The sequence below is a fragment of the Acipenser ruthenus genome, chromosome 29, assembly GCF_902713425.1.
Source record: "Acipenser ruthenus chromosome 29, fAciRut3.2 maternal haplotype, whole genome shotgun sequence".
Classification (NCBI taxonomy): Eukaryota; Metazoa; Chordata; class Actinopteri; order Acipenseriformes; family Acipenseridae; genus Acipenser; species Acipenser ruthenus.
In genome coordinates this window covers 2,480,481-2,506,972 of record NC_081217.1, presented here as the reverse complement: position 1 = coordinate 2,506,972, position 26,492 = coordinate 2,480,481, and the positions used below count along the sequence as shown (strand labels likewise).

Genomic DNA, 26,492 nt, shown 5'->3' with positions numbered 1-26,492 from the left:
TTTTACTATATTTTCTTCTGCTGTTTTTTGTTCAGGCATATGGTGCAATTCATGTTCAAACACAGAGAAATATGCACAAGTTATTTTTGTGTATGTGATGTTTATGTTGTATATAGTATGTTCATTTTGTATAGGATGATTCCTTTATATTTAGCAAAGTGTGAGTTGGGAAAAGGCGGTAGTAATGGGTAACCCATTTTTTAAGCTTTCCAAGTTATTTTCCATGAAGGCAGTTATTTTTAAATTCTCCAAAATCCTTGTCACTCTGTACTGCCCTATTGGCGACACAGGTCACTTTTGAGAAGGGGTGAAGGGTTAATATATTGTGCAGCTGTACCACACAGTATCTACCAGGTCTGCTGTGACGGTTTATATGCTACGTTCGGGTAACCAAGTGGGACTTTCATTTGTTTAGAGTTGGCCGTCACTGTGAAGGAGTGGCCATTCAAAGGTGCTTTTTGTTTGCTGGCATCTACCCAGTTCAGCTAAGTAGCTCAGTCTGAAAAAGAGATCCTTATTTCAGATTAGTAAGTAGTAGCACTTCACAGCTGTTGCTACCTTAGCTCATTGGACATGGAGATACACAGCTAACACTATCGACCTGGTGGCACTGGGCTGGATGTGCAAGGCAGCTGTTAATACCTGCATGACTTCTCACTTTTGTTCCCCTCTTTGCCCTGGTACATTTTGCAGTGCCCCATGTTTTTTTCCCATTCTCATTCTTATACAATACTACCGTATTTTATCAAGATTATCAACGATTATCCCCATGCTTTACCATGCTTAACTGTACATCACCATACCAGTCTGTGCTTTACCCATATGTAAAAATACTACATTAAATCCCATAGCATACTGCAGTACATACTACAGTATAATTGTAGGACAGTAGTTACCACACTGTCCTGTGCTGTTTCCATGGTGTACTTCACTAAACTTACAATTAGGTTATTCTCAAAAGCAGTGCAGTTGTGTACATGACTGAAAAACTAGAGGCAACTTTGGTCAAGGCTGACAGAAGGTCAGTGGAGAGAGGGAGCTGACCCTTGATCAGCTGGCTGCCCGATGCAGTTTATTTGACTCTTGCCTTTTGACCCAGTCACAGAGGCTGTAGGATCAGTCAGAGAGGGTCATTGTGGTGTACTTCAACTAATTAACAGTCCGTCATGCAGAGTTTCGAATAAACTGAGGCGCGTTAGTAATCTGTAATGCTCCTGCACTACTGCACACCCTGCTAAGGCTCACGCTAGAACACTGCACACAGATTTAGTTATGAAACTTTCTTTTAGGCAGGCTCCATTGGCAATCCTTTACACATACACAGACCTTAAGCCAGCCCATTATGTGCATTGTGTTCCTGAAAGCCAGACAGCTCTACAACTGACTGCCTGTCAACAGCACCCATCGTCACTGTGAAGTTACGGCCATTTGTTTAGTCTACTTTAATTGGGGGGTTATCTCCCCCAGATCAGAAGAGAAGGTCTTCGGTTGGGTAAACCCCATTATTGAGACTTGAATTTGCTGAACAGACTCAGAAGCTGGTGCCCATTGTCTTGTTATCCCTGGCAAGCTTTGCAATCTCAACTTGTTCTCTCGTGTGATCCCAGCTCTCAGAAACCTGCAGGGACAGTCCTCTGTCAGCACAAGCTTGTTTGTAAAGCATAACACCTTCAGGTTTCGGGAGGGTAATTAAATAGCTTCTCTTGTGTTGGAAAAGAACCCCTGGAAATGGGCTGGTGACATTGATTAACTACTGTATTGTAACACCTTGACAGCAGAGACAATAGATGCAACTATATAGCCGTGGCACAGATGTAGAGATGTGTTGCAGCATATCACGACAGCTTTTCTTGTTTGTTTGTTTGTTTACAGCAGTTTCCAATGTGTGTGGGTGATTCCAAGGAGTCTGGGAGGGGTAATAAGTGTAAGCACTCGGTCAATCAGCAGTTGAATTAGGTGCCAGTTCCTGTGGTTTACAGTCCTGGCCAGATGGGCAGCAGCAGTGTCCTTGTCTGTACCTCCCCCCCTCCTCCCAGCCTGGATCACTCAGCCCTGGGGCGAACTACCCACACCGCCTGGATGCGTCAGTCTGGGGGCTTCAGAAACAGCACTGATTTACACACAGAGGACACAAGCTTGCAAGACTTGCATGCAGGGTTTCAAACTTGACCACCAAGCTAATTGACATCACTCTCAGTCTTTTAGCTTGGGGCAGCTTCTCCTGTTTTGCAAAAAATGTTGTAATAAGTGTCTTAGCAACCTACGGAATGTTTTTAGCAACTTTCCATTTTGTTTTAGCCGTTGGGGATGAGAATTTTAGGCCAGCAAAAGAAAAAAAAAATAGCAAGTTGCTTAAAAAGTTTCATTGTTCAATTGTATTTACTGAAACAAGAAGTTTCTAAAGACACACGCTCACTTTACAGCTCTGTCTTGTTTGCAGTAGCAACGGCCACAAAACAATGGAAGGTAACATGACTTTCAAGGAAGGAAAAGAATACCTCCAGATGATTACAAGAAGTAGGCAACAGAATTGAATTCATTCATTTAGACTTGCTAAACCTGTAAGAGCCAGATCTGAGATACCAGATCTTCTGTGTCATGGTGCCGAGAGACTCATAAACGGAGAGCAGAGACGAGAACATACAATACAGCAGTCCTTTATATGACTCCCTTCAGTCCTGAATGTGGTTTGTTGACCTTGAAGACCAACCTCCCTTTCCATGAGCATGGGGGACAAACTGATGTGCCACAATAGGAAAACTCTTTTGTTACAATACTATTAGGAAACTGTGCACTCTGCTTATATCTGTAGCTCAAAATGATGGCATATGTTTGCGTTAGAGGTCAGCTCAGAGACACAGTAGGCACATTGGGGGGGAATCCTGTCTAACTGAGCTTACAGCCTGTGGTTCCACACCTCTGAAACGCCCTGTAGTGCAGTGGCCAGTGTTTATGCATATGTGCTAAATACACATTAGGTTATAGAAGGCAAGTCTGCTCTCGTGGTTAGAGCAAAGGGCTAAGAGCCAGCAGATCCTGACCCAGGGGACCTCTCCAGGGGGCCTGAGGCTCCATAACCCCCCCCCCCCCCCCCCCCACCCAAGCCAGATCTGTCGTCTCCTAACGCTTGGCAGCAGCTGTCTCTCTGCACAACACAAGTCTCTGCAGCGCTCCTAATTGTGTGAGCCACACACACACACTGCAGATCTACAGAGATGTGCCTTCTGTCAAAGCACTTAGAGGTGCTGCGAGAGCCAGGGAACGCAAGACTGTGTTTAAGAAGAGCCCAGCAATTCCTGCTTCACTGGAAAAGCTAAACAAATGCACCAAACATGTCATCATTAAACTAAAGCCAATACAACTACAAAAATATAGAAGCAAGACAGCATTACCCAGATACCTTCTAAAAATAAGTGTTTAATCAGTTTAAGAGGATACTGCATATCACTGACATTTTGCTTCTCAGTAGTCGTGTTGATTTTCTGAAGTGAGGCAGGGAAGCTTATTAATGTTGCTCTGTGCTCTGTAGCCTGTGTGACACTGATATGCTTCCCCAAGAATTGGCCTTTTCAGAATAATTTTCTGCTGGAGTAATACAACAAATAATGAACTCAGAAGAAGCAATACTAGAGAATTATACAGAAAATAGGATATTCTACACCCTCACAACCTTAACAACTAATCAGATTGCTCCGTAGCCGTAGGATATGTCACGATACACAACATTTTTTCTGTGTGAAATGGAGCTGAAAGAGAAAAACATTTCTTCACTTGGCAGGACTGTATTAGTATTTGGAATATTTACTTCCTCTTATACTTAAGAACAAACCATTGCTTTATTAAACCCTCTCCTAGGAAAATAAAGATGCTGTGAAGTATGCCTGTAACCCCTCAGGTAGAAATAACAGGTCCATCCCTTTCCTGTAGTTTATAAATGAACCCCTGCCTGACTGGACAGACCTCTTTGTTAGCAGGCACACGTGCACAGAGAGATAACTAACCCTGCAGAAGTAGCCTCAATTAACCAGCTGTTCTACCTGAGCTGAGTGCACCTGACCAACCCCCTAGGGTCCCGAATCTCATTACCGCTGCTTTGGGGAGGTCCACCTCCCAGCTGTCCTGCCCGCTGACCTCTGTCCTGAGGCACTGCTTTTGGGGGAGGGGGTGAGAAGGGGGCCAGGCTGCTTCCAGCACAATGAAAAGAACCACGCAGTGGAGCGAGCCCACAGTCTTCATAAAGGGAGGCTTGTTGTCCCGAACGGCTGTTGAGTGTAAAGTAATCACTACCTGCACCGGGGCGGGAGAGAGGCACAGAAAGGGGAGTTTGTGCCGAAATCTGTTTGCGTGATATCATTGGTACATGGAGCAGCCTCTGAAGTTTAACTGAGTTCAATATAGTTTCCCTCTAATTACTTACCTGTTATGCATTTTCCTAGTTCAGATGCCCCTAGTAGTTTTATTCTGTATTGCATTGGCTGGCTCTGAGATCCAACAGTTTTCTGTTATGTAGTCTAATACCCAGTACTTTAAGTTGGCTTCCTGATATAGAACTGCTGCATATTATTATTATTATTTGTTTATTTAGCAGACGCCTTTATCCAAGGCGACTTACAGAGACTAGGGTGTGTGAACTATGCATCAGCTGCAGAGTCATTTACAATTATTTCTCACCTGAAAGACGGAGCACAAGGAGGTTAAGTGACTTGCTCAGGGTCACACAATGAGTCAGTGGCTGAGGTGGGATTTGAACCGGGGACCTCCTTGTTACAAGCCCTTTTCTTTAACCACTGGACCACACAGCCTCCTACAATGGCAGTGTAGTAACACTGCCATTACCTGATGATGACCTTGCTTGAAATGCTGGTGGTTTGTGAACTCCAGGTCTAAAATTGCTCCGTCTTGTTGGGTTTCTGACACACACTGGGCCAACTACAATGCAGTTAATCACAAGTAAAACGATTGATTCTGCTAACGACAAGTACGGTACCCGTAGACCAAGGGTCTGAAATGAAGACAGATACCCCGAGGGCTGCCCTGCGGGACGGCTCTGTGTGAGTAGCGTCCTCTGCTGCACGCACACCCTTCTCATTATTGCTCAGCTGCTGTTGGAGAGCCGGAGCGAGCCGCACATATCAATCCTATCCGAAGGCACCAGCAGGGGATGAATCAGCTGCCTGCTAATGCAGTCCCAGGACAGTGAGGTAATCGCTCCGTGTAAATCATCTCGCAAGCCCATTACTGCTCCCATAATCACTGTCAGCATCTGCTGCGATTATTCTTTTATGAAAAAAATGATGCTAATAATAATGAATCGCTTGTTATTTATGATGTGCAGGGTTCAAAGGGTACAGACGTTTTGAGCCCGGAGGCTTGCTGTGTGGTGTCGAGTCCCAGAGCAAAGGGGATAATGTTTAAGACTTACCTGTTTTCCAGGTACAGCTGTGGCTAAAGGTTTTACGTCATCCTGTAGAATTAACTAATTGTGCTTCATAAAGCCCAATGAAACCAGCTGAATAAAGTCACCTTAACATATTGAATGACACCGCTTTCTAGTTTACATGTGCGTAACGAAAAACTGACAAAAATTGAAAAATGTGACGTTTCGAAATCTAACATGAAATACTACTGTACTACTATTATGTCTTCCAGTAGACTTTTGCGATATCATTTTGTAGTTTCTTTGCTAAATAAAATATCTAAATGATGTTCATATATATATATTTCTAATTATGTCTCAATCCTAAAAGTCTAGGTGATGCAAAACGTTTGACCATAGCTGTAGATCTTGTGCAATTGTTTCAAGGCTAACGCTGCATGTAACAGCAAAAAGAATTCACCTCTTTTATACTGATGCGGTTTGTTTTGTTATTTGGTGCTTTTTAAAAAGCTGCTGTAAAGACAGAGGTGCTACTGTACAATGAACATGTAATCCTAGTATTAGTTTAAATGGAGGCTTTTAGAGCAAGCCCGCACTGAACATCTGTATACCTGCTGTCTGCCCTGAATTCATTCACAATTATAGCGCCATTATACAGCTACAGCAGTTGGGTAGTGCCATAAATGAACATGACTCAATGTAAAGTCTCAAGATGGCCATAGAGGCTCAATAATGTTGATTTAATGCAGGTTCACCTCCTAGATTCAGGTATGTAGATTCAGGTACACCTGTGCATTCAAGGTGTGCCTGGAGTAAGACTCCCAGTCGCACTGTTTTAAATACACACAGAAAGCACCCCCTGTAGAGCTCTTCTGGAGAGGTACTAATGGCAGGTTCAGGCTCCTCTCAGGTGGGGTCTGCCCTGTGTTTTCCCCCAGGCAGTCAGGAAGCTGAACCAGGTAGGCGGGGGCTCCAGGCTCCATATGTTCCTCATCCACTCCCCTGTGACACCCCTTCACCGTCCTCCCTCCCCAGCTGTCAACTCTGTTTATCCCTTGCTGTTTATCTGGTGCATCTGAACACAGTTACATTGCAAGAAAGAGAGCCACAAAGAGAGGAAGAAGTCTCTGGGAGCGTCTTCCACGTTACCTTTCAATACAGAAAAATCCAAGCGATGAGCTCTGTACTGTAAATACAGGTGGCTGTCCAGGTGATCCCTGCTACCTGTGCTCAAACACTCAACACCCCAGGCTGTCTAAACAAACTCTATATCGTCACCACTTACCAGGTCTGATGCCAAAAAGCAGGAATCTGGAGAATAGCTCTGCTATGGTCAGAGCCAATACTACCCTCTATACTAGGTGTGCAACTCCCGACTGCAGGCATTTTCTTCAGATATCTCTTTACACTCTTTGCACATCATATTGCCTGTGTCAGTGTAATTGATCAGAGTGGCTGATGCTGTATGTGTGGCTCTTTAACCCCCCCTCCCCCCTCCCTCTCTCTTTCCCCGCTTCATCTCTCCCTGCTCACTCTCTGTATCTCTCTCCGTCTCTTGCTCACTCCAGTTCAGGGCCGTGATCAAACAGCAGTGCGGGGCCAGAAGGCCAGACTGTTGTAGCCTGGGGGGGGGTTAGGAAAGGACAACAGCATGTGCCCAAACCAGAGGGCCTCAAAGGGAGGGGGGTAGGGACAGGGAGGAGAATGGGACTCCCTTTCAGTTCAGAGCTGGCTTCAGTGAGGACTATTCTTTAGTCAGGACCAGCTGGATTTACTAAACAGAGCCCCTTGAAACCAACACACTTTTCAAAGGTAGGGAGCTTTCCGACAGTGAGCCTTTAACTTTTACAGAAGTGCTACTGTGGTATTGTATGTGCACAGGGGGTGTCACCCTGCAGCCTGACTGGCAGTATGTTTTATTGTGTCAGTCTTCACCCCTTTCTGTTTGTTCTTCTATTGGGTCTGACATTATAGGGCACAGCTAGACCCACCTGTCTGGGGTGCATGGAAGGAGCTTACGGAAGTAACAGGAAATAGAAAGCAGACGGCATTGTTTGAATTTGGTTTGGGGTAAAGCCACATGAACAAATGCTATTGTGTGCAGCACAGAGTCTCTGCTCACTGCCAGTGGCCAGTTCTACCTGTGGTGCTTGAGTACTGGCCATGACTCTCTTCCTGTTTGTGTTTGTGATTGGGTGAAGTAAGCAGGTATCTTCTTGCTCTTGCTTCTTACTCTAAATAGTAAGTGAAGGATGTTAAGATGGGTGTGAACTAGGGAAATGCACTGTGTTATTTAGGGCAGGGACTATTTGATTTGAAGCATAATGAATGTTTACGGGAGTATATACTGGTACTGTATGATAAAGGTATTTGGTTTTAGGGTGTCAGTCCCCTTTATAAAGGTTTACTGAAGTATGCAATGGTAAAAACATATAGAGGGTTGTAAAGCATAGTAATGTCTCAGTGGAAACGTGCTAATTAACAGCATTGTATTGTAATAAATTTAAAGAAATGCTGAATCCATTGAAAGCATATGAAATTGCAAAATGGCCATGCACAGTTACTATGGAAAACTGTTATGTGCTTCTAAACATCCAGCTGAACGTGAAATAATAATGCCTGAAGAGCATGCACTTTGATATTGAAAATGAGAATAATTTCTCAAGCACATCCATCCTATTAAAAACAGCTTTGCTCAGCAATGTGCAGTCTGCTCTGTGTAACCCCTGCAGCACTGCCAGCATGTGGCACTGTCCATTTGTTTGCTCTAGGAAAGAATGTTTCCTATTTTGCAGCGGCGCTGGTTGACAGAGACCTTCCTGACCTCCTGTTTGCCTTCCTGTCTCCAGGTTGAAGGAAATGCTAGATCTTGTGATCGCTCAGAGTCTGAGTGCGAGTTCCCAGGGTCCGGTTGGTTGGAAGCAGAGTCAGTGGGAGACCCCCTCTCGCCCCCTGAACCCACACCACTCTCCAGGTCAGCCCCCCCGTACCGTTGAGCTCTGTTGTCTTCCGGTTGCACCAGTGCAGAGTCTGTAGTTTTACACCAAACATTGGTAAGAAATTAAATCAGAAGAGCGCTTTAAAAAAAGCTGTTTTCCTCAGACTTTTAAAAAAACGTGTTCTGTGACTCTCAATACCTCTACGCTACTACACTGCTACAATCCAGTTATTTAAAGAAGAAATGGGACAAACTTTACACATGGTGCTTGCAAGATTATTATTACTAATTTTTTTGTTTGTTTTAGTAAAAGTGAATATTGTGGTTTTAAGATTAGGATTAGGGTCCCTAATAAACCAGTAATACACTCACACTATAAAATAATCAAATGAAATATAACTGTTCTGTCTATACATCCTATTGCAGTAGCAGACATAGATTTGCATGCTGTTCCACAGCAATGTGAAATCAAGTAATTAATGCACTCAAATGTACATTTACAGACAGAGAAGGTACAGTATGTTGTAATCACTGCCAGTCAATAGGAAAGCTGGTTTAGATAATTAAGGGCACCTCTCCACTGGGCAGCAGAGTCAGCAGGGTGGAGAGGTTCCAACAGAGCTGAGTGCAAACAGCACTGCAGCGAAACATCGGGCTGAGCCTGTAGATGAGCAGGGCTTGAATGATTAGCTTTATCTGAGCTCCACCAAGTCTTGGGTCCTTGACCTGAGTGAGGCCTATCCAAATTGGGGTGCCAGTGAAAACAGGGCAGCACCAACAGGAAGGGCACCTCTGACCTCAGCCTTCGATTCCACTCAAAGCAGCGGAGGCTCACTCTGTAAGCCTGCCACATGGAGCTCAGACTGAAGGGAAATGCTTTGCACAAGGGAACTGGAGAGAGAGATTAAGTAGCACGAAGGGTTAACCCTAACTGAAAAAATAATAAACGTCTCTTAGTGTAATTTATTTGACGGCTTGCAGCTTTCCCAGGTGTACCTAATTATTATTCTTCAGCCCGTAGGAAGATTGTATAGTCTTCCACTTGAGTTAAGCTGTCAATTACAAGATTGCCGGAATGTTTGAAGACTGTGTGATTTGTAATGGCTGATTTAGTTTGAATATCTTTAACTTCACTTTAATGACATAGGCGTGAAAGATACTGCATCTTACTGATTGAGACGACAGAGTCCTCCTCTAGCCAACAGCCTCATTCAAATACCGACTGGACTCCGCATTGGTAGTATCTGTGCTCTGCAGAGCCAGGGCTGGGGAGATGGGAGAATGAAGGTGCATTGGTGGAACTCTGTAGAGCAGCTTGCCTTAACCCCTTCTGCACTGGGTCTGAATGCCGCTAGCACTGTCTGTCCCTTAACTGTCATGCGTGAGAACTTAATTCACAGGTATCAAAGTTGGCAGCTTGCCCCATCCTCGCGACGATCCCATCTAGCTTGTGAAACACTCTTAACATGTAAAAACAGAGACACACAGTCTGAGGAAAGGGACACAAGCACACAATACTGGCACAGCATGTCACCTGACACGTTTCCACAAATAACAAACCCAGCTATTGTCTCTCAGACTCTGCAAATACCTTGGATTTGGCAGGAGTGACACATTCTTAGATAAACCTCGGTCTCAAGATCAGAATGGCGCATTCCTCACTGTTAACTGTTTGGGGATTCGAGTTCCACTGCTGAGCACAGTCCACAGCATGTTAATAGACTAAGGCATATTACCCATCCCTGTCTCTATAGAGCACATCACAGACCCATCCCTGTCTCTATAGAGCACATCACAGACCCAGCCCTGTCTCTATAGAGCACATCACAGACCCAGCCCTGTCTCTATAGAGCATATGACAGACCCAGCCCTGTCTCTATAGAGCACATCACAGACCCATCCCTGTCTCTATAGAGCACATCACAGACCCATCCCTGTCTCTATAGAGCACATCACAGACCCAGCCCTGTCTCTATAGAGCACATCACAGACCCAGCCCTGTTTCTATAGAGCACATCACAGACCCAGCCCTGTCTCTATAGAGCACATCACAGACCCAGCCCTGTCTCTATAGAGCACATCACAGTGACAGCCCCCACGTGTATACCCAGCGCTGGCCCTCCGTTGGAAAACAAAACCTTAAAAAAACGTATTTTCCATTTGCAGATGAATTGAAGGCGTTCAGTACCGCCCCAGCATCAATCTTCACAGCAGACCCAGGTAATGTTAATTAGTGAATAAGTGCAATAGACAAACTATAAAGAGCAATATAGAGGTGTTGTTAAATGAAATACCTTCTTGTAATCAGTGTAACAGTTTTTGATGTTTACCTCTGTAAAATCTATGTAAAATAAATATAACAATATCAAATATTAAGTTTACCATGTTATTTTTGCAATTTTCCTATGCTTTCCCTTTGCATTTACTATAGTTTACCCTGGTTTGCCATGTTTTTTTAATATGCTTTACCATACTCTTTGCAGTGCTTACCTATGCTTTACCATGCTTTCATTGTGATTTATTACACCTTGCTATGCTTTTACGAGGGTAAACTTTTATAAGGGTGCTCTTAAGTTAAGGGGTGTACACTTTACATTGGACCGCAGCGCTCTGAATCTGCCCCTTTGTATCGTTGCTGTGTTTCTTTACACTGGACCGCAGCGCTCTGAATCCGCCCCTTTGTATCGTTGCTGAGCGTTTCTGTACAGCAGGTTAATATAATAATGAGCAGGAAGTGTTATTGAATGTGTTGATGTGTCTGACAGCAGCTTGTCCTCGTATCTGCAGGTCACTCCTGGGACTTGACTCCAGTCTCTTCCTCCACCCCTGCCTGCAGGTAAGACTGAAAAAGATCTAGTTCCCAAACACTGCTGTTTCAGTAGCCTGGTTTCACCCACTTTTATAGCTGAATGTGGTAAAAACATGTACTGCATTGTAAAAAATAGCATAGTGAAAGGACATTGAAGCACAGTCTAAAATAGTAAAGACAAATATATCATCCTTTACTATATATATATAGTAGAAAAACATTGTACATGTGGTAATGCTGCAGCATCACAATGCATATTGACCATGGTGAAGTTTGCAATGGGAATGCAGACCTGAGGTCTCTGTTTTATCCACAGACCCAGTGGGTTGCTCCCAGCCATGGCTGCCTATGGACAGAGCCAGTACAGCACAGGGATCCAGCAAGCCCCCTCGTACACACCCTACCCTCACCACGGGCAGGGCTACACAGTGCCTCCTTACAGTGAGTACAGCCACTTGGAATATTACACTGCAGATAAACTGCTACATCCAGGTGCCTTCGGTAACATGAAGATCTACTACCAAACTATTGAGTCTTCCATACTGACCCCAGTGTGTCAGCCTCCAAACGCGTTTCAGAAGAAAGGTGTCTTCTCATACCTCCCCACACAACATCTTCGAACCCTGTGTGCAGTCATGGAGCAAGCGCTCCCCTCCAAACTCTCCATGGTGCTGGTAAATGAATTAGAGCTTTGCTGGGATTGGAAAGCGTTCAGGGATGTTTGTGATGTCACCACTAAACCATCTGCTCATGACAAAAGAAAACAATCTTCTACTTGTGATTCAACTCCCATTAAAGTCACGTCAGCGAGCAATAACATTTGTTTGGGATTTGTGTGTGTGTGTGTGTGTGTGTGTGTGTGTGTGTGTGTGCATTCGAATCAACTGGTATATAAAAGCTGGTCTCTACAGCGCTGGGTCAAAATGATTTGAAGGGCGATCCGAACAAGATACTTTTCTTAAGGAGAAATAACCTTTATCTAAGAATGTCGTTTCCTTTCAAGCCACAGCTGTGTGCGTGAACAGCCCTGACTGCCAGATCCTTCTCTCTCCAGGTATAAAGACAGAGGACAGCCTGAGTCACTCTCCTGCACAGAACAGCCTCCTCAGCTACGCCTCTAACTTCAGCAGTTCTCCGTCGGGACAGGCGCTCTACAGCTATCCCAGCCATGGTCAGTGCCCTCCACCGCCCCTCCCTCCCTGCTTAGAAATGCATTCTTATTGTGTCCTCGCCACCCCGAAACATTGAAGCCATCAGTGCAGGTACGAAAGTCTGGCATGTGATTGGCTTAGAGGGTGGCCTCAGAGCATCATGGTATCAGATCTCTCAGCGTAGCAGTGTTTCAGAGTGAGAACATGGAAACTCTTATTGCTGTCTGACTGTACTGTACGCTGTGATTTTCTTTTGGTGAATTACGGCAGCAAAGCCCCCGCGACACTGATCACTGCATTGTTCCTTTGTTAGGGTGAAGGGGAATGAATTGACGCCCCCCTCCCTGATTCGGAACGGCAGTGGAATGAGATCCTAGCGCAGCGCTGCTTGTTTTTTATTCCATGCAGCGAGCAGCAGCTGGACTCACTCTCTGCGCTCTCTCATATGAAATGCACAGCACTCTGAATGGTCGTGACGGGGTGCAGATGTGGGATGTTTTCCCAGGCCTCCAGAGTTGGTGTTGGGTTTCGTTGGGTTTCAAGACTATGAGGAAGGCCGCCGTGTTCCACCATTGTTCCAAATAAACACCTAAAAATAGAGTCCCAACAGAGTGGCCCGATGGTTAGTTGAAGACAGGGAGGTAGTAGTCTGAGCTGTTAAACTTGCACATGAGCCAAAACGTTTGTCTATAAGTTTTATCAACCCAAGGCATTCCTGTTCACCTCTATGCCTCTTCTGTTGTCTTTATAATGGAGCTGAGAGGTTTCATGTGATAAAATGCAAAGAAAGTTCAATAACATCTAAGGCCAGTGTGGACCCCCCCACCTCCAGAGGCACACCTGCTCCCCATTAGTTCTGGTCTGAACCCTGGCGTCAGGCAGCCCTCTCTGCTTGCTGGGGGTCAGGGCTCTACCTCTACTCTGTAAAACAAGAGGAGGAGTGGAGCCCAGCGCCTCACCCCTCTCCCCTGCTCTCTCTCTCTCTCTCTTTTTCTCCCTCTCTCTCCCTCTCCCTCTCCCTCTCTCTTTCTCTCTCCACATTCCCCATCCCAGCGGCGCCCGCAGCACACCGCGCCAAATTGACTTTATTGCTTCCCAGAGCTCCGTGAAATCAGCTGTCCTCTCAGGGACGGAGGTTAAGAGGCGTATCATCACATACACGGGAAGGAGGGATTGTTCAGTCTCTGTAGAGTTTGCTGTTTGGTTTTTTTCAGGAGAGATCGTCAGGAGTAAAAGGTTACGGGCTGGAGGGGTTAGAGCTGGGGAATTTTTTTATTATTATTATTATTTTTTTTAATGAACAGGTTGAAGAGGCCTGCAGGATGGTATTCCTCTGACACGTTTCATAACAAATGATGAATTTGCCCTGTTAATAGCAACAAGAATTCCCACCTGTGCTGTTTTCACCATTAATCACCCAGTGCTCTTCACAGCCCGTACCTTCAGGCAGTAGGTGTTGCCAAGTCCTCTTGACCCAAACACCTTGCCTGTCGTCTCACGGGGGGTCCTCGTATTGGCATGTAATGTACTCTAAAACATTATTACTGCTCTTAATTAGATCACTGCTATGCCTTTCTTTCCACAGGCAACAGTATTCCGCCTGGAATTTTCCAGGGAGCCAATGGGATCAGCAGCTCAGCAGCCTTTAGCCCCTCTCAACAGGTAAAGCCCACCCACTTTTTCTGTGTCACACAACCAGGAACAAAATCTTACGCAGCCAAAAAGAGAAACACACAAACCGTTGGCTGAATTGTATCACTGTTGTTTACTCAGTGAAGTGGAAGCTGTTTTTACAGTCATAATCCTTATGCTATTTACTTTAAATCTCCTCGCGCCATTAAACATTCATTTACCATTTCAGCAAAAATAACAAACAAAAAAAAAGCTGCTTGTAACTAGCAAATCTCCTTTGAATTGTATCTGTGCGCGTGCTTCTTCCTCATGGAGATTTTCTTTTTTGTCAGGATTTCTCTGCCTACCCAAGCTTCACCCAAGGCCAGTATTCCCCCTACTACAGCTCACACTACAACACACCCTACCTCACAGCCAGCAACGTCAGCCCCTCCTCTATCTCCACGGCAACCTCCTACCTACAGCAGGAACACCCCTCTGTCATCACCAACCAGAGCCCTGAGTCACTAGCAGGTGAGGGGAGAACTCCTTCTTCTTCTTCTTCTTCTTCTTCTTCTAGCACCACCCCAGTGGATTCCAGCTGCCCCCTATCTCTTTGGCAGGGCAGGCGGCTCCCAGGCGGATCACAGCGTGTCATTGTTTTCGCTGTGAGGGATTCGGAGATACAGAGACGCTCTCACAGATTACACAGCAGACTGTTGTGTTCCCCGGCTACAGTCTGTCTTTACTGACCTCCCTGGGGTTTTCTCTTTCAGCAGAGGGTATTATTTGCTGCCACAGCCTTTGGAACTGCTGTTGAAGTTCACGAAGCACAGAGGAAAACATGTTATATAACTTATTGTAGACGTATTCGCTGGACTACAGTTTTGCAGTCCGTGTGCTTTCATGTGCTTGTGCTCTGGTTTTACTATGCTTATGTTACATTTTGCCATGCTGCTTTTACCATAGTACATAAGGGGTTGGGGATTTGAGTCTCAGCTGTTTGCTGCTCTCCTGTTGCTCGTTCTAACTTGGGGCAGGCTGAGCAGTGATGAGGTTTTTCTTGTTTAGGGGAATACCACCCTCCCGCCAGCCCCCCCACGCCGGAGAAGGAGCAGGACTCAGCACAGCAGAGGAGAGGATCAGACGGGAAGCTGCGAGGCAGGAAGAGGGCCAGCGACCCTGCACCCCCGCTGGACTCTGAGATCGAGGTGAGAGCAGCATGCAGTACAGAGAGACCCTCTGCAGCTCTATCGGCTGTGCTGCTATGTCTCTGACTGCGTCTCTGTCCTCCCTCCCCAGCGTGTGTTTCTGTGGGACCTGGACGAGACGCTCATTATCTTCCACTCTCTGCTCACAGGGACCTTCGCCACGCGCTTCAGCAAGGTAAGGGGCCTGCTGCTGCTTCAGATTCGTTAGACTGAAGCTTTGCAGCACAGCAGATCCATTCTGTTGGAAGCTTTTGCAGGAAGAACTACTTGCAACCAATGGGATCCCTTTCTTAACATTCTGAGGTGGTTCTGGCTGCTTTTAGAATCATTTCCCTGCTCTGGAACTTGTTAGTACTTGGGTTGCGTGGCCTCTAAGGAAGATGCTGCAGTGTCTGAAAGGGTGCCGGTAGCTCAGTAAATGGGACTCTCTCTCTCTCTCTCTCCCCTCTCAGGGATAGCACTCAACCGATCCCCCAGTATGGTGTTAGGGGGCCACATCTCAATTGAACTATCCTGCTTCAATCTCTTAAAATATTAACACACGCAATAGATCATATTATAAGTGCTGGCTGAAGTATGGAGGGTGTCTGTGTGAAATTTACAGGGTGGTGTGAGGAGAATAGCAGAGACTACTTAAATGATATGCAAGAGCTGGTGAAACACATGTTTACAGGAGACTGGGGAGACCATTTCTACTGTGTAGTTTATTAGAACTCCCCCAGATTCTCTGGAGACAATTCTGGATTTTAAAAGTTAGATGAAGAATATTCAATGCATTAATATATATATTTTTTATATGCTGCCATTTGAACAAATATGGTAAAAGAATCTGAGATGCATTTGATCTGAAATAAATATGATCTCCTACAATAACCAGCATTTTATCATCTGTTGTAAAACCAAAGCACTGCAATTGTGTTGCCAATGAGAGATCTTTTTTAACAGAAAAGCATTTCAACCAGTGCACCTTCCCAGTGAATTAAAGACTAGTCCTGCCTCTCAGCCCAGTCCCTCAGCTCTATTCCACACTGCCTCCCAGTCCCTCAACTCTATTCCACACTGCCTCCCAGTCCCTAAGGCCCATACTGCCCCCTTGAGTCGCCAGCTCCCCCTTCTCTCGCCCTGCACTCTGCTTAACTCAGTGAGAGAAGCCAGATTGAAAGAATCCATCCTGCACCACGGCAGCACTGCCTGTCATTCCCCTGTCACTCACACAGACCTCCACTTTGATTGACAGCTCCTGTGTTAATCAGAGTTCGATGGCAGCTAACGAGAGAACAATAGTGCTGTTGCTTTTCTTGGCCGGGGAAATGTTTTGAATTCCCACGGTCCCTTGCTGGTGGGGCTGCACAATACAAATTGATAGCAGTAGATTCCTATGGAGTGTGTGTGTGTGAGTGTGTGTGTGTGTGTGTGTGTGTGTGTGTGTGTGTGTGTGTGTGTGTGTGTGTGTGTGTGTGTGTGTTTTTCTTCGATAAAGGAGGAGAGAGTGGTGGGGGGATGACATCCATTGACGTGCCAAATACCTCATTCCTCCCACAAGGTTTTCCTGCTGAACCGGTGAACTCTGATTGGACATGCTCTACCCCAAACCACAGACACGCAGGAACGATTTTGAAAAAAAAAAAACCCAACAAAAACCAGAAAGCTCTGAGATGAGTTATGTACAGATAATTGGAGCTCAATTAGGTAGAAATTAATTCGATTCGCTTTGTGACAAATCCTGGCACAGCCAGACAGAGGGCTCTGTTTGTTTAAGTTCAGGTTTCTGTTCTTAAAGAGACAGGCAGCGCCTCGTTTCTGTGATCGACTTGTCAAGCAGAAACTCTTCCCTGTAGTTTGCAAGCTCTCTGGCCAGAGGTTTGTTCCTTCCCATATGAGAAAGAAAAAAAAAATAGACAGTATCTATCTATATCTATTATGTACTGATTTTGTTTTCTGAAATCTATCTAAATATAGTTACGGGTTCAAAAGTAGCTTGCCAGTTCCCAGCTATACCAGGGAGACGGGTCTGCACTGCAGAGCAATGAAACATGTCAGGTAGCGCGAGTGGAGAATAAGGAAAGGGATGGTATGACTGGATCTGTGCAGTACAGGGGTGCAGAGGACCCCTCACGCATTGCTGTTCTTCTCCGTCTGTGGGTAATGCCTTCCTAGCTATGATGAAAGAGGGGCTGCCATACCACCCTCTCCCCCGTGGCTTGCTATTGCTACCCATTCAGTGCTCGATGACGTGCACTCTTCCAGAATTTAACCCCCCTGATTTTTAAAGAAACTGTAGATTTCTATTGAAAAGGCGTATTTACTGGGTTAGTGGCACGCATTTCCAATCAGTACTCAGAATTAATTTTTGTAGCAAAGGCTGCCTGTAACTGTTTCAGCAACCTCCCACTTAAAGAGGTAGAAATGAAAGATAATTATGAAACAAAACAATGTACAAAGGAACTGGGTGTAACTGGAGCCAGTTGTTTGTGAATGGGTTTGGGGTTTGTGGTGCGCAAGACTGTGAGGGAATTGTTTCCTGCAGGACTCACAGGGGCAGGGATTCACGTATTCAAAATAGATGGCATGATGAAAGGTATGAGGTTAAAAAAGCAGACCGTCTCCATAGAGAAGCTGTTGGCACTGATGGTGGCTATTCCACTGGTGTTTAAACACCAGCACAGGAGGCTGCATACAGTACAGTTCCACCAGAAGCAAGTATTGGATGAGGAGCACATGTCACACCTGACAAATCCATGCAACCATGAGACACTTCCAAGGCCACTGGTCATTTGTACAAGAATGTGCTGCAGAAGGTAAAGATAAAGATTTCAGATGAGGCGACACCTTCTTCTTGTGTCATCATCAGACACACCCAGATTGTTATCTCTGAGTTCAAAGGTACAGGGCTGGTGAACTCGCCTTGGAAGAACGTCTTCTCCTAATAAATCACCTTTCTCCTGGTGCACCTCTCAAGACACAGCAGCAAAGTGTGCCTGTCTTGAAAATGAAAAACGAATTGAACTCAGTCAGGGGTTTTACAAACCCATGAAATAAATGAACTTCAGTTTTCACTGTGATACATCATTGCTCATGCTGAGTTACTAACAGTAACAGTCAGTTAAAGGTAGTCCAGTTACAAATCCACATTTGAAAACCTTGGCAATGTGCTCCACACACAAAGTGTTATGCCAGAATTTTAGTTTTTTTAAGTGTGGTATTCATGAAACTTTTTCTCTATACTTTTATTTAACAACCCAGCAACATTCTTGAAGAGTCCCATGAACATCAAAGTTTTTTTCATCCATTAAAACCAGGAGCTGAAGCTTTGTGAATAGGGGTCTTGATGATCAAGTATTTTGTTTTCCACCTCAGTGCACCTCTCATCTCTCCATGGTGTTGACTATAATTACCCAAATCTTTTTTGTTCTGACACGGGAAGCTGGGTGCCTCTCTCTCTCTCTCTTTGGCAGGAGATTCCTAGTAATTATCCCTAATTAAAACCGTTCAATTGCAGCCCCTCTCTGACTTTGCTATTCTTCTTTCAAAGTGCTGGGAGGGGAACCAGGTTGTCAGCTCCTGAGTGCTAATCTGATGTTCACCCCTGGCTGACTCCTCCAACCTGCCAGCCAGCCCCTGCTGATCCTAGCTACCTGGCGTGGTGCACATCTCTCAGTAGTTCAAAGGGAATTGTTTTCAATCGCAAGCCTGTAGCTTTTAGGTTCTGGCGCGTTTTTCTTTTGTATGGGCCTGTGTGTGTGGTGTTTTTTTTTTTTTTGTGGTTGCCGGAGGTGATGTGATTCATTTCCCAGCCCACAGAGAAATAATAGAATCCCTCGTCAGAATGATTGACACAAACATAATCTGACAGCCTACAGAGCAGACAGGTGGGGTGAAAAGGACTTGGGAGGGAGGGCACTGTTGGGAGCCAATGGGCTCTGTCTGCCTCCCTTGTTGTGACAAGGAGAAAAACAACGAAAATATTATAAAACTAGTAAGAAACAACTCTGAACGGCAATCGAACGTCTTCTTGCTAGTTTCTATTGCAGTGTTTGTTCAGTTATGGATAAAGCCGTTGGTCCTTAACAACGCAAAGCAGCGCTAGCCGTGCTGCAGCCTGCTGGCTAGACAGAGGAACTGTATGCGGTTGTTATAAGAAATGGCTTCTTCTCTTATACTGTACCTGTTCTTGAGCTAATGATCTGCATAAAAACTCCCTCAGGGCCTCTCCTCAGCTTTCATCCTGGGTCATTCCCTATGTCTGAAATTAAACATGTCTCCGGACAGCCCCAGTGTTACCATCGGGCCAAACACAATGACCCTTCTTAACTGGAGAAAGATGTTTTGGGGGGAAATTCAACAGCATGCAATAAATCGTGTGATCGCAGAGCAATATTTATTTAGATCTGATTAACACATCATTAAATTTGTCCTAATCCAATCCAAAATGACTCCAGTTATTGCATTAGTCTGCATGTAATGCCTGCCCGCCTCCCAAAGATTTCGCTTGCCATAAAGTTAATTGAATCAGGGGACTGTGAGGTGACAGCTCATCAGGAAATGGGTGATGATTACCAGTAATTAGAATAATTATAAGACATTAGTCATTTTAAGATTATTTCATTTTGCTACCCCTACTCTATAGCCTTGAGGTATTACTGGGAAACAGATCAAAAATGCAATTTAATTACCTTATTATTACTCTTCCCCATAATTGCTGTTTCTATAACGGGGTAGTGACACACAGTGTATCTGCATTGAGCAGCATGGAGTATGCTGAGCCCTGTTATAAAGAGGTAGTGACACACAGTGTATCTGCATTGAGCAGTATGGAGTATGCTGAGCCCTGTTATAAAGAGGTAGTGACACACAGTGTATCTGCATTGAGCAGCATGGAGTATGCTGAGCCCTGTTATAAAGAGGTAGTGACACACAGTGTATCTGCATTGAGCAGTATGGAGTATGCTGAGCCCTGTTATAAAGAGGTAGTGACACACAGTGTGTCTGCATTGAGCAGCATGGAGTATGCTGAGCCCTGTTATAAAGAGGTAGTGACACACAGTGTGTCTGCATTGAGCAGCATGGAGTATGCTGAGCCCTGTTATAAAGAGGTAGTGACACACAGTGTGTCTGCATTGAGCAGCATGGAGTATGCTGAGCCCTGTTATAAAGAGGTAGTGACACACAGTGTGTCTGCATTGAGCAGTATGGAGTATGCTGAGCCCTGTTATAAAGAGGTAGTGACACACAGTGTGTCTGCATTGAGCAGCATGGAGTATGCTGAGCCCTGTGCTTTCCTTTCTCCCTCCAGGACTCTGCCAAGGCTGTGTCACTAGGGCTCTGGATGGAGGAGATGATCTTCAATCTCGCGGATACCCGGCTCTTCTTTAACGACCTGGAGGTAAGAGCCACTATCAGCCTACCTTAACTAGCTCTCCATTTACCCAGACTCCCTCCCAGGACACCAAGGGTCCTACACAACTCCCAGTTCCAGAGGTGGAGTGCACTGAGAGGGGTACCCTTCCTCGCTGTTCAGTGAGGTCACGGATCATTGGACTGGTTAAGTAATACAGGTTCCAGTAACAGGTAAGGTACTTCAACGTGATCTAGAAGGTAGGGGAAAACAATGGAAATGCTGTAAGCTAGTAAGAATCAGTTCTGCCTAAACCCAGCTCTTTTCTTGGGATGTGAAATCACGGCTGCCTGTTTGCTGGTCATCTTGCCAGGACACCCTTGTAAATGAGGCCTCCGTCTCAGTGGGTTTAATCCTGGTTAAAGAACGAACAAATAAAATAGCTTTACAAGATCTGCTGGAGCGTAGGCTACTATTAGATATTCCAGTGATTTTTATTTATTTATTCACATTAAGGTTCATGTTAAGTATTCACAGCTTGCAATTCAAGATGTCCAGCAATACAAACGTCCAGATGTATTATCACCGTATATATATTTGGATGCGAGGCAGCAGATCCTGAATGGGGTTCAGTTTCCAGAAATCATTACGCTGGACTGTAAGAGTTTTCATCACTTTCTATTGCTCAGCTTGAACTCAGTCAGCTACCGCAGAGAGTTCATTCGTTTACACAGTGTACTCAAACTGCCAAACTATTTGTAATGAGGTTATTACTCATATAGAAAGAATGACATAATGCACTAGAATGAACCACTCAAGTAATAACCAAGCAAATTAAAAACAGCGCACTAAATGCATGTGTCTCGGTTAAGTTTAGGGACGAACTGAAGGATCAGTCGGAGCAAACTAACCTGAAGTGTGAAGTCTGGGAACAATCGACTTCACTCCTGGGAATATCAACTCCCATGAACTTTGCAGCCCTATAGTTAACAGTCAGGGGGGGGGGGGGACGGAAAGATGGAAAGAATTCGAAAAGCCTGTATTTCTTTTTTCTTTTAAATTCCAAAGTCTTGTATGTACAAATGATGGGATTACAGTTAACCCTGATCCCAGTGGGAAGCAAGATTGTTAATTACAGGTGTGTGCCTGTTTGCGAAAGGCACATTTCTGCTGCTAAAGCACACTTTGTTCTAGGAGGAGCAGTATAAGTGGTCGTCAATGAGTTTTTAACAAGGGCTGGCCTGCTATTGTCTCTGTAATTGGTAGTGCTTATTGTGCTGTGCTGGTATGGGATTGGGAGGATATGCTTTATTGAAGCTGCTAATCAGTCAGCTGGGGAGCTGGTGGAGAGTCTAACTCAGCAGAGGAGAAGAGTTTGGGTTTTCAACCTCATGTCAACACGATTGCTGTATCCTGGATTTAGAAAGTGAAAGGAAATTGCTCTCTTTTAACAAACACACACAGAATGTAATATATATTTATTAGACAGAAATAGAGACTAAACACAGAAAATCCTGGGGGAAAGAAAACACCCTAACATCAGGTGTGTAAAACCCTACCTGCGGTATGCCATGGTAACAGCGTAGTGAATGGGACTGAAGTGAAATCTTGGGACTGGGACCCTGAGGCCAATACCCTGACAAAGCATGGAAACTGACCACCATAAAATGTCATCACTGCAGTGAGAGCCAGCCGAGCTGGTAACGAAAGATAAACACCAGGGAAAAGGCAGGAGGTGAGAGCCGGAGCTGGGACAGGGGATGAGGGAACAGGAGCTGGGACAGGGGATGAGGTAGCGTCTTGGTCTGACTCTGAGAGTTCGAAATGCGATCGCTGGACCTGTCATCCTTTAACAGCAACATGAAAGAGCCGAGAGGCGGAGAGAGAGAGAGGGAGAGAGAGAGAGAGGGAGAGAGAAAAGAAAGTGGAAAATGAGAATAGCAGATCTGCATACATACCATCGCGCTGACATCTCGAGCACGGCTGCTGGGCCTGACTTACTGGGAAACCGGGGGGGGGGACGACAGGGGGCATGCTGGGAGGAGGGCTCTGTTTGTGTTCATTGGCTTTGGAAACTGTATGCTGAAGTTCTAGTGGCTCTCTGTGTGTGTGTGTGTGTGTGTGTGTGTGTGTGTCTGGGTTTCATCCAGTAGCAGATTTATTGACATCACAATCTCTCTCTGCATTGTGTGCTGTTCTTTTCATCTCTTTTTAATTCTCAGCACACTAAACGCTTCAGGAATATGAGTGCTAGTGTTTTGAGGAGGCGGTGTGTGTCTGTGAGCCTCACTGCAGAGGGGCGATGGTGCCAGGCACACCTGTCTGAGGCCATGTCTCCCCACGCTCAGGCTTCGCTGTGTGAAAACAGCGTGTTTCTTCCTGCAGAACACTTTGTTCGTCTAAAAAAAAAAAAGGCCCCGGTTTGTAACATTTCCTGCTTTCTTTCTTTCATTTCCCAGGAATGCGACCAGGTTCATATAGACGACGTGGCTTCGGATGACAATGGGCAAGATTTAAGGTGCGGAATTTCCTGAAAGCTGATCTCCGGCGAAGACGATTAAATCTGCTGTGCTGTGTTGTGCGGGGGGGGGGGGGGGGGTATTAATGGTGGAAAGAACATCGATTGCCTCACACTCCTTTCTTTCTCTGTCTCTCTTTCAACACCTTTTCTTTTGTTTTTCTGTTCCATCCTCCACCCTTTTCTGTTCTTTCTTTGTAGAAGAGAAAGACCTGAGACCTCTTTCTCATCGCCCTGCGGAGATCTTCACAAATAATCTTGCAGTTTAATATAAAAGAAGATGTCTTGCCATACTGACTATTCCTGTGTAGTACATTTAAAAAAATGAATGAATTCAATAAAGTCAACTCAAAGACGTTGCCTTCCACTTCCCTCTCCCCACCTGCCTCCAGGTGACTCCCTCTGCCCCGGGGCAACAGGGGCAGGTTCAGAGATCCTGCTGTCCCACAATAAATCAGAAAGATCAGGGTAATTAATAACACTCCAGCTGTCAGAGAGATAACATCGGATTGGCTGACCCTGCACTGAGCTGCTGGCTCTGTAATAATAGGGGACAGTAATTCCATGCGTTCTCATTACAAGGCACAGCACATGGCTCCATGCTGCTTCTTTGCAAGGACAGAATGTTCAAATTTAAAGAACAGGAATATTTAGAAGGTTCTAATTGTAGGTCATTCACAAACATTCCGAGACATCGTTCTCTCCCTCGTCTTGCTTCGCCTGTCAGAGAGGGTGACTGTGAGATATGCGCGTCATGTTCTTTTAATTAAAGATGATTTATTATCGGGGGCTGACCCTGCTCAGGGGAATTCTTCTTGCTGCGCTTGGGGCTCTGGCATTCACCCCAAATTCTCACGGGTTCAACTGTACATTTTAACAGCGTTATACAATAATGACAAATACACTGCAGATCATTTTGCGGTTAGAAAAACAAAAGAAAACGTTTGGAAAGAGACTCGAAGACTGTCTTAAATCTCACTCAACGGAGGGAAACTTTTTTTATAAATGAGGGGAGCCTTGATAACAGATTCCTTAACTGAACAAGAATGTAATTTATACACGTGTGTGTGTATATAAGGCTTCGCATATTTGATACAATTAAATCTTTTCTGTACTATGTGTGCATTATTTTTGTCTTCACTGTCCTGTTTTTATTTGCACTTCTCAATAGCTATGTTATACTGTATGTGTGTGTATATATATCTATATCTCCTCTGAATAATATACTGCACCCCCTTCTAGCTATGGGTGTGGTAAAGCATTGTACTTGTGTGTAAGTGCATGCTTAAAAGTAGTTTTAAATAATGAGTAGAGTGCAGTGTTTGAGAGCTTCTGAAGCACAGTCTGACCCCCGCGCCTCTCTCCCCCTCTTGTTTTCCAGCACGTATAACTTCGCTGCGGACGGGTTCCACAGCCCCTCGAGTGGGGCCACACTGTGCCTGGGGTCCGGGGTTCACGGTGGGGTCGACTGGATGAGGAAGCTGGCCTTCCGTTACCGGCGAGTCAAGGAGGTTTACAACACCTACAAGAACAACATCGGAGGCAAGTGTGGAACGTGCGTTAGAAGATCTGGAGGACCCGGCCCGCTTGTCTCTTTCATGAATTATATAGAAGCAGGGTTCAGGACCGTGCTAGCACTCCCAAACCCTGACTGACTCTCCGTCTTGTGATTGGCAGGTGTGTTGGGCAGTCCCAAGAGGGAGGAGTGGCTTCAGCTCAGGAGAGACATGGAGGTCATGACTGACATGTGGCTCACCAATGCAGTGAAAGCACTGACTCTCATCAACTCCAGGTAAGCAGGAGCCATCGGGGGTGCTAACACAGCGGGACGCTGTCACTCAGGAGTTTTTTAAGGAATGCTGTTTCAAATTCTCTTTGATGGACTAGGTTTCATTTTCACAGGACTGCTTTAGAGCAGTGTTCGTTTCAACAATAAGAACATAAGAAAGTTTACGAACGAGAGGAGGCCATTCAGCCCATCTTGCTCGTTTGGTTGTTAGTAGCTTATTGATCCCAGAGTCTCATCAAGCAGCTTCTTGAAGGATCCCAGGGTGTCAGCTTCAACAACATTACCAGAGAGTTGGTTCCAGATTGCCACAATTCTCTGTGTAAAAAAAGTACCTCCTATTTTACCTCCCTTTATCTAATCTCCACTTGTGACCCCTGGTCCTTGTTTCTTTTTTCATGTCGAAAAAGTCCCTTGGGTCGACATTGTCAATACCTTTTAGGATTTTGAATGCTTGAATCAGATCGCCGCGTAGTCTTCTTGAACTGTTTCACGTACTTTAGACAACTATCTTCATTCAGTCTGTGAAGTGTATTTAATCCAGCAGCCAGCATGTTATGCTTCTGTTTAGGAAAACCAGGCATCCCCATCAGTCACTGCGTGTACAATCGGACCATGTTAAGTTTCCTGTCTATGTATCTATTTTATAATGCATGACTGGTAAGTTTTGGCAAGGCAACATCTCAAACTCAAACTGTTTTAAAAAAAAAAAAAAATCAGATTTGTGACGAAGGGGTTATTAATGCATTGCTTCAAATAATCTAAGCTATATCAAAAGATTACAACAGCAGCTCATTGTTAACAGTTAATAAAATACCTATATGGCTTTAGCCTTAAGAAACACACATTCCTAATAAAACACGTCTGTGCTGTATACTCAGACTGTGGTGCAGATGTGGGGTTCTAACGCCCCCTGGTGGTTGTTTTACAGGCCGAATTGTGTGAATGTGTTAGTGACCACCACTCAGCTGATCCCAGCGCTGTCGAAGGTCCTGCTGTACGGACTGGGGAGCGCCTTCCCCATCGAGAACATCTACAGTGCAACCAAGACAGGTGAGGGGCACGGCCACACGATTCAGGGGCTGCCTAATAAGTCAGTATGCCACGCTCGTGTACCAGTCTGTATAGGGTACTGCGCAGGACTAGTCACACTCTTGTTTTACAGCAGGAAGGTGTATGCGTTTGGCTTAATCCATCATCTTACCTATATATATATATATATATATATATATATATATATATATATATATATATATATATATATATATATACATACAGTATGTACCGTAGTGAATGCTGTGGTGGTTGCTGCCGTGTCTGAATGGATGCTTTGCATGAAAAGAAAGCGCTCTGGTTATACGAGGATCAGTAACTCTGTGTCTGTGTGTGCCTGTCTGCCCCAGGGAAGGACAGCTGCTTCGAGAGGGTGGTGCAGCGTTTCGGGAGGCGAGCAGTCTACGTGGTGGTGGGGGACGGAGCGGAGGAGGAAAGTGCCGCCAAGAAGGTACGGCGCGGAGGAGAAACAGACTTCCGCTGGAAACGTTTGTCATTGCCCTTAGAAAAGTTTCCCATGGTATAGTTGCAGTTTTCCCTCATGCTCTTCCCATGGTTATCCTAGACATTTACCATCGTCTACCCTGGTTTGACAGGTTTATTAATATGCTTTAACAAACCTCGCTATTCTTTACAGTGCTTACCTATGCTTTACCATGCTTTCACTGTGCTGTGCTTTTACTATGGTAAACTTGTGCAAGGG

At 45.1% G+C, this 26,492-nt stretch overlaps 1 protein-coding gene across 6 annotated transcripts in view; it reads left to right on the top strand.

Moving 5' to 3' along the window:
- Positions 1-26,492, top strand: part of LOC117430960 (eyes absent homolog 2) — a 36,141-nt gene that overhangs the window by 7,699 nt on the left and 1,950 nt on the right. For 2 of the 6 annotated variants that reach the window (XM_059003391.1, XM_059003389.1), the window contains exons 2-16: positions 8,227-8,351; positions 10,482-10,535; positions 11,103-11,151; positions 11,441-11,565; positions 12,179-12,295; positions 13,861-13,937; positions 14,240-14,420; positions 14,958-15,097; positions 15,189-15,272; positions 20,391-20,480; positions 22,892-22,950; positions 24,332-24,492; positions 24,628-24,742; positions 25,668-25,789; positions 26,140-26,240. In XM_059003391.1, coding sequence (XP_058859374.1) covers positions 8,237-8,351; positions 10,482-10,535; positions 11,103-11,151; positions 11,441-11,565; positions 12,179-12,295; positions 13,861-13,937; positions 14,240-14,420; positions 14,958-15,097; positions 15,189-15,272; positions 20,391-20,480; positions 22,892-22,950; positions 24,332-24,492; positions 24,628-24,742; positions 25,668-25,789; positions 26,140-26,240 — 1,590 coding nt within the window. In that variant the 5' untranslated portion in view covers positions 8,227-8,236. Of the gene's footprint in view, positions 1-7,116; positions 7,190-8,226; positions 8,431-10,481; positions 10,536-11,102; positions 11,152-11,440; positions 11,566-12,178; positions 12,296-13,860; positions 13,938-14,239; positions 14,421-14,957; positions 15,098-15,188; positions 15,273-20,390; positions 20,481-22,891; positions 22,951-24,331; positions 24,493-24,627; positions 24,743-25,667; positions 25,790-26,139; positions 26,241-26,492 lie in introns of those variants that run through there. The other 4 variants (XM_059003394.1, XM_059003392.1, XM_059003390.1 and 1 more) reach the window with 3 other exon arrangements.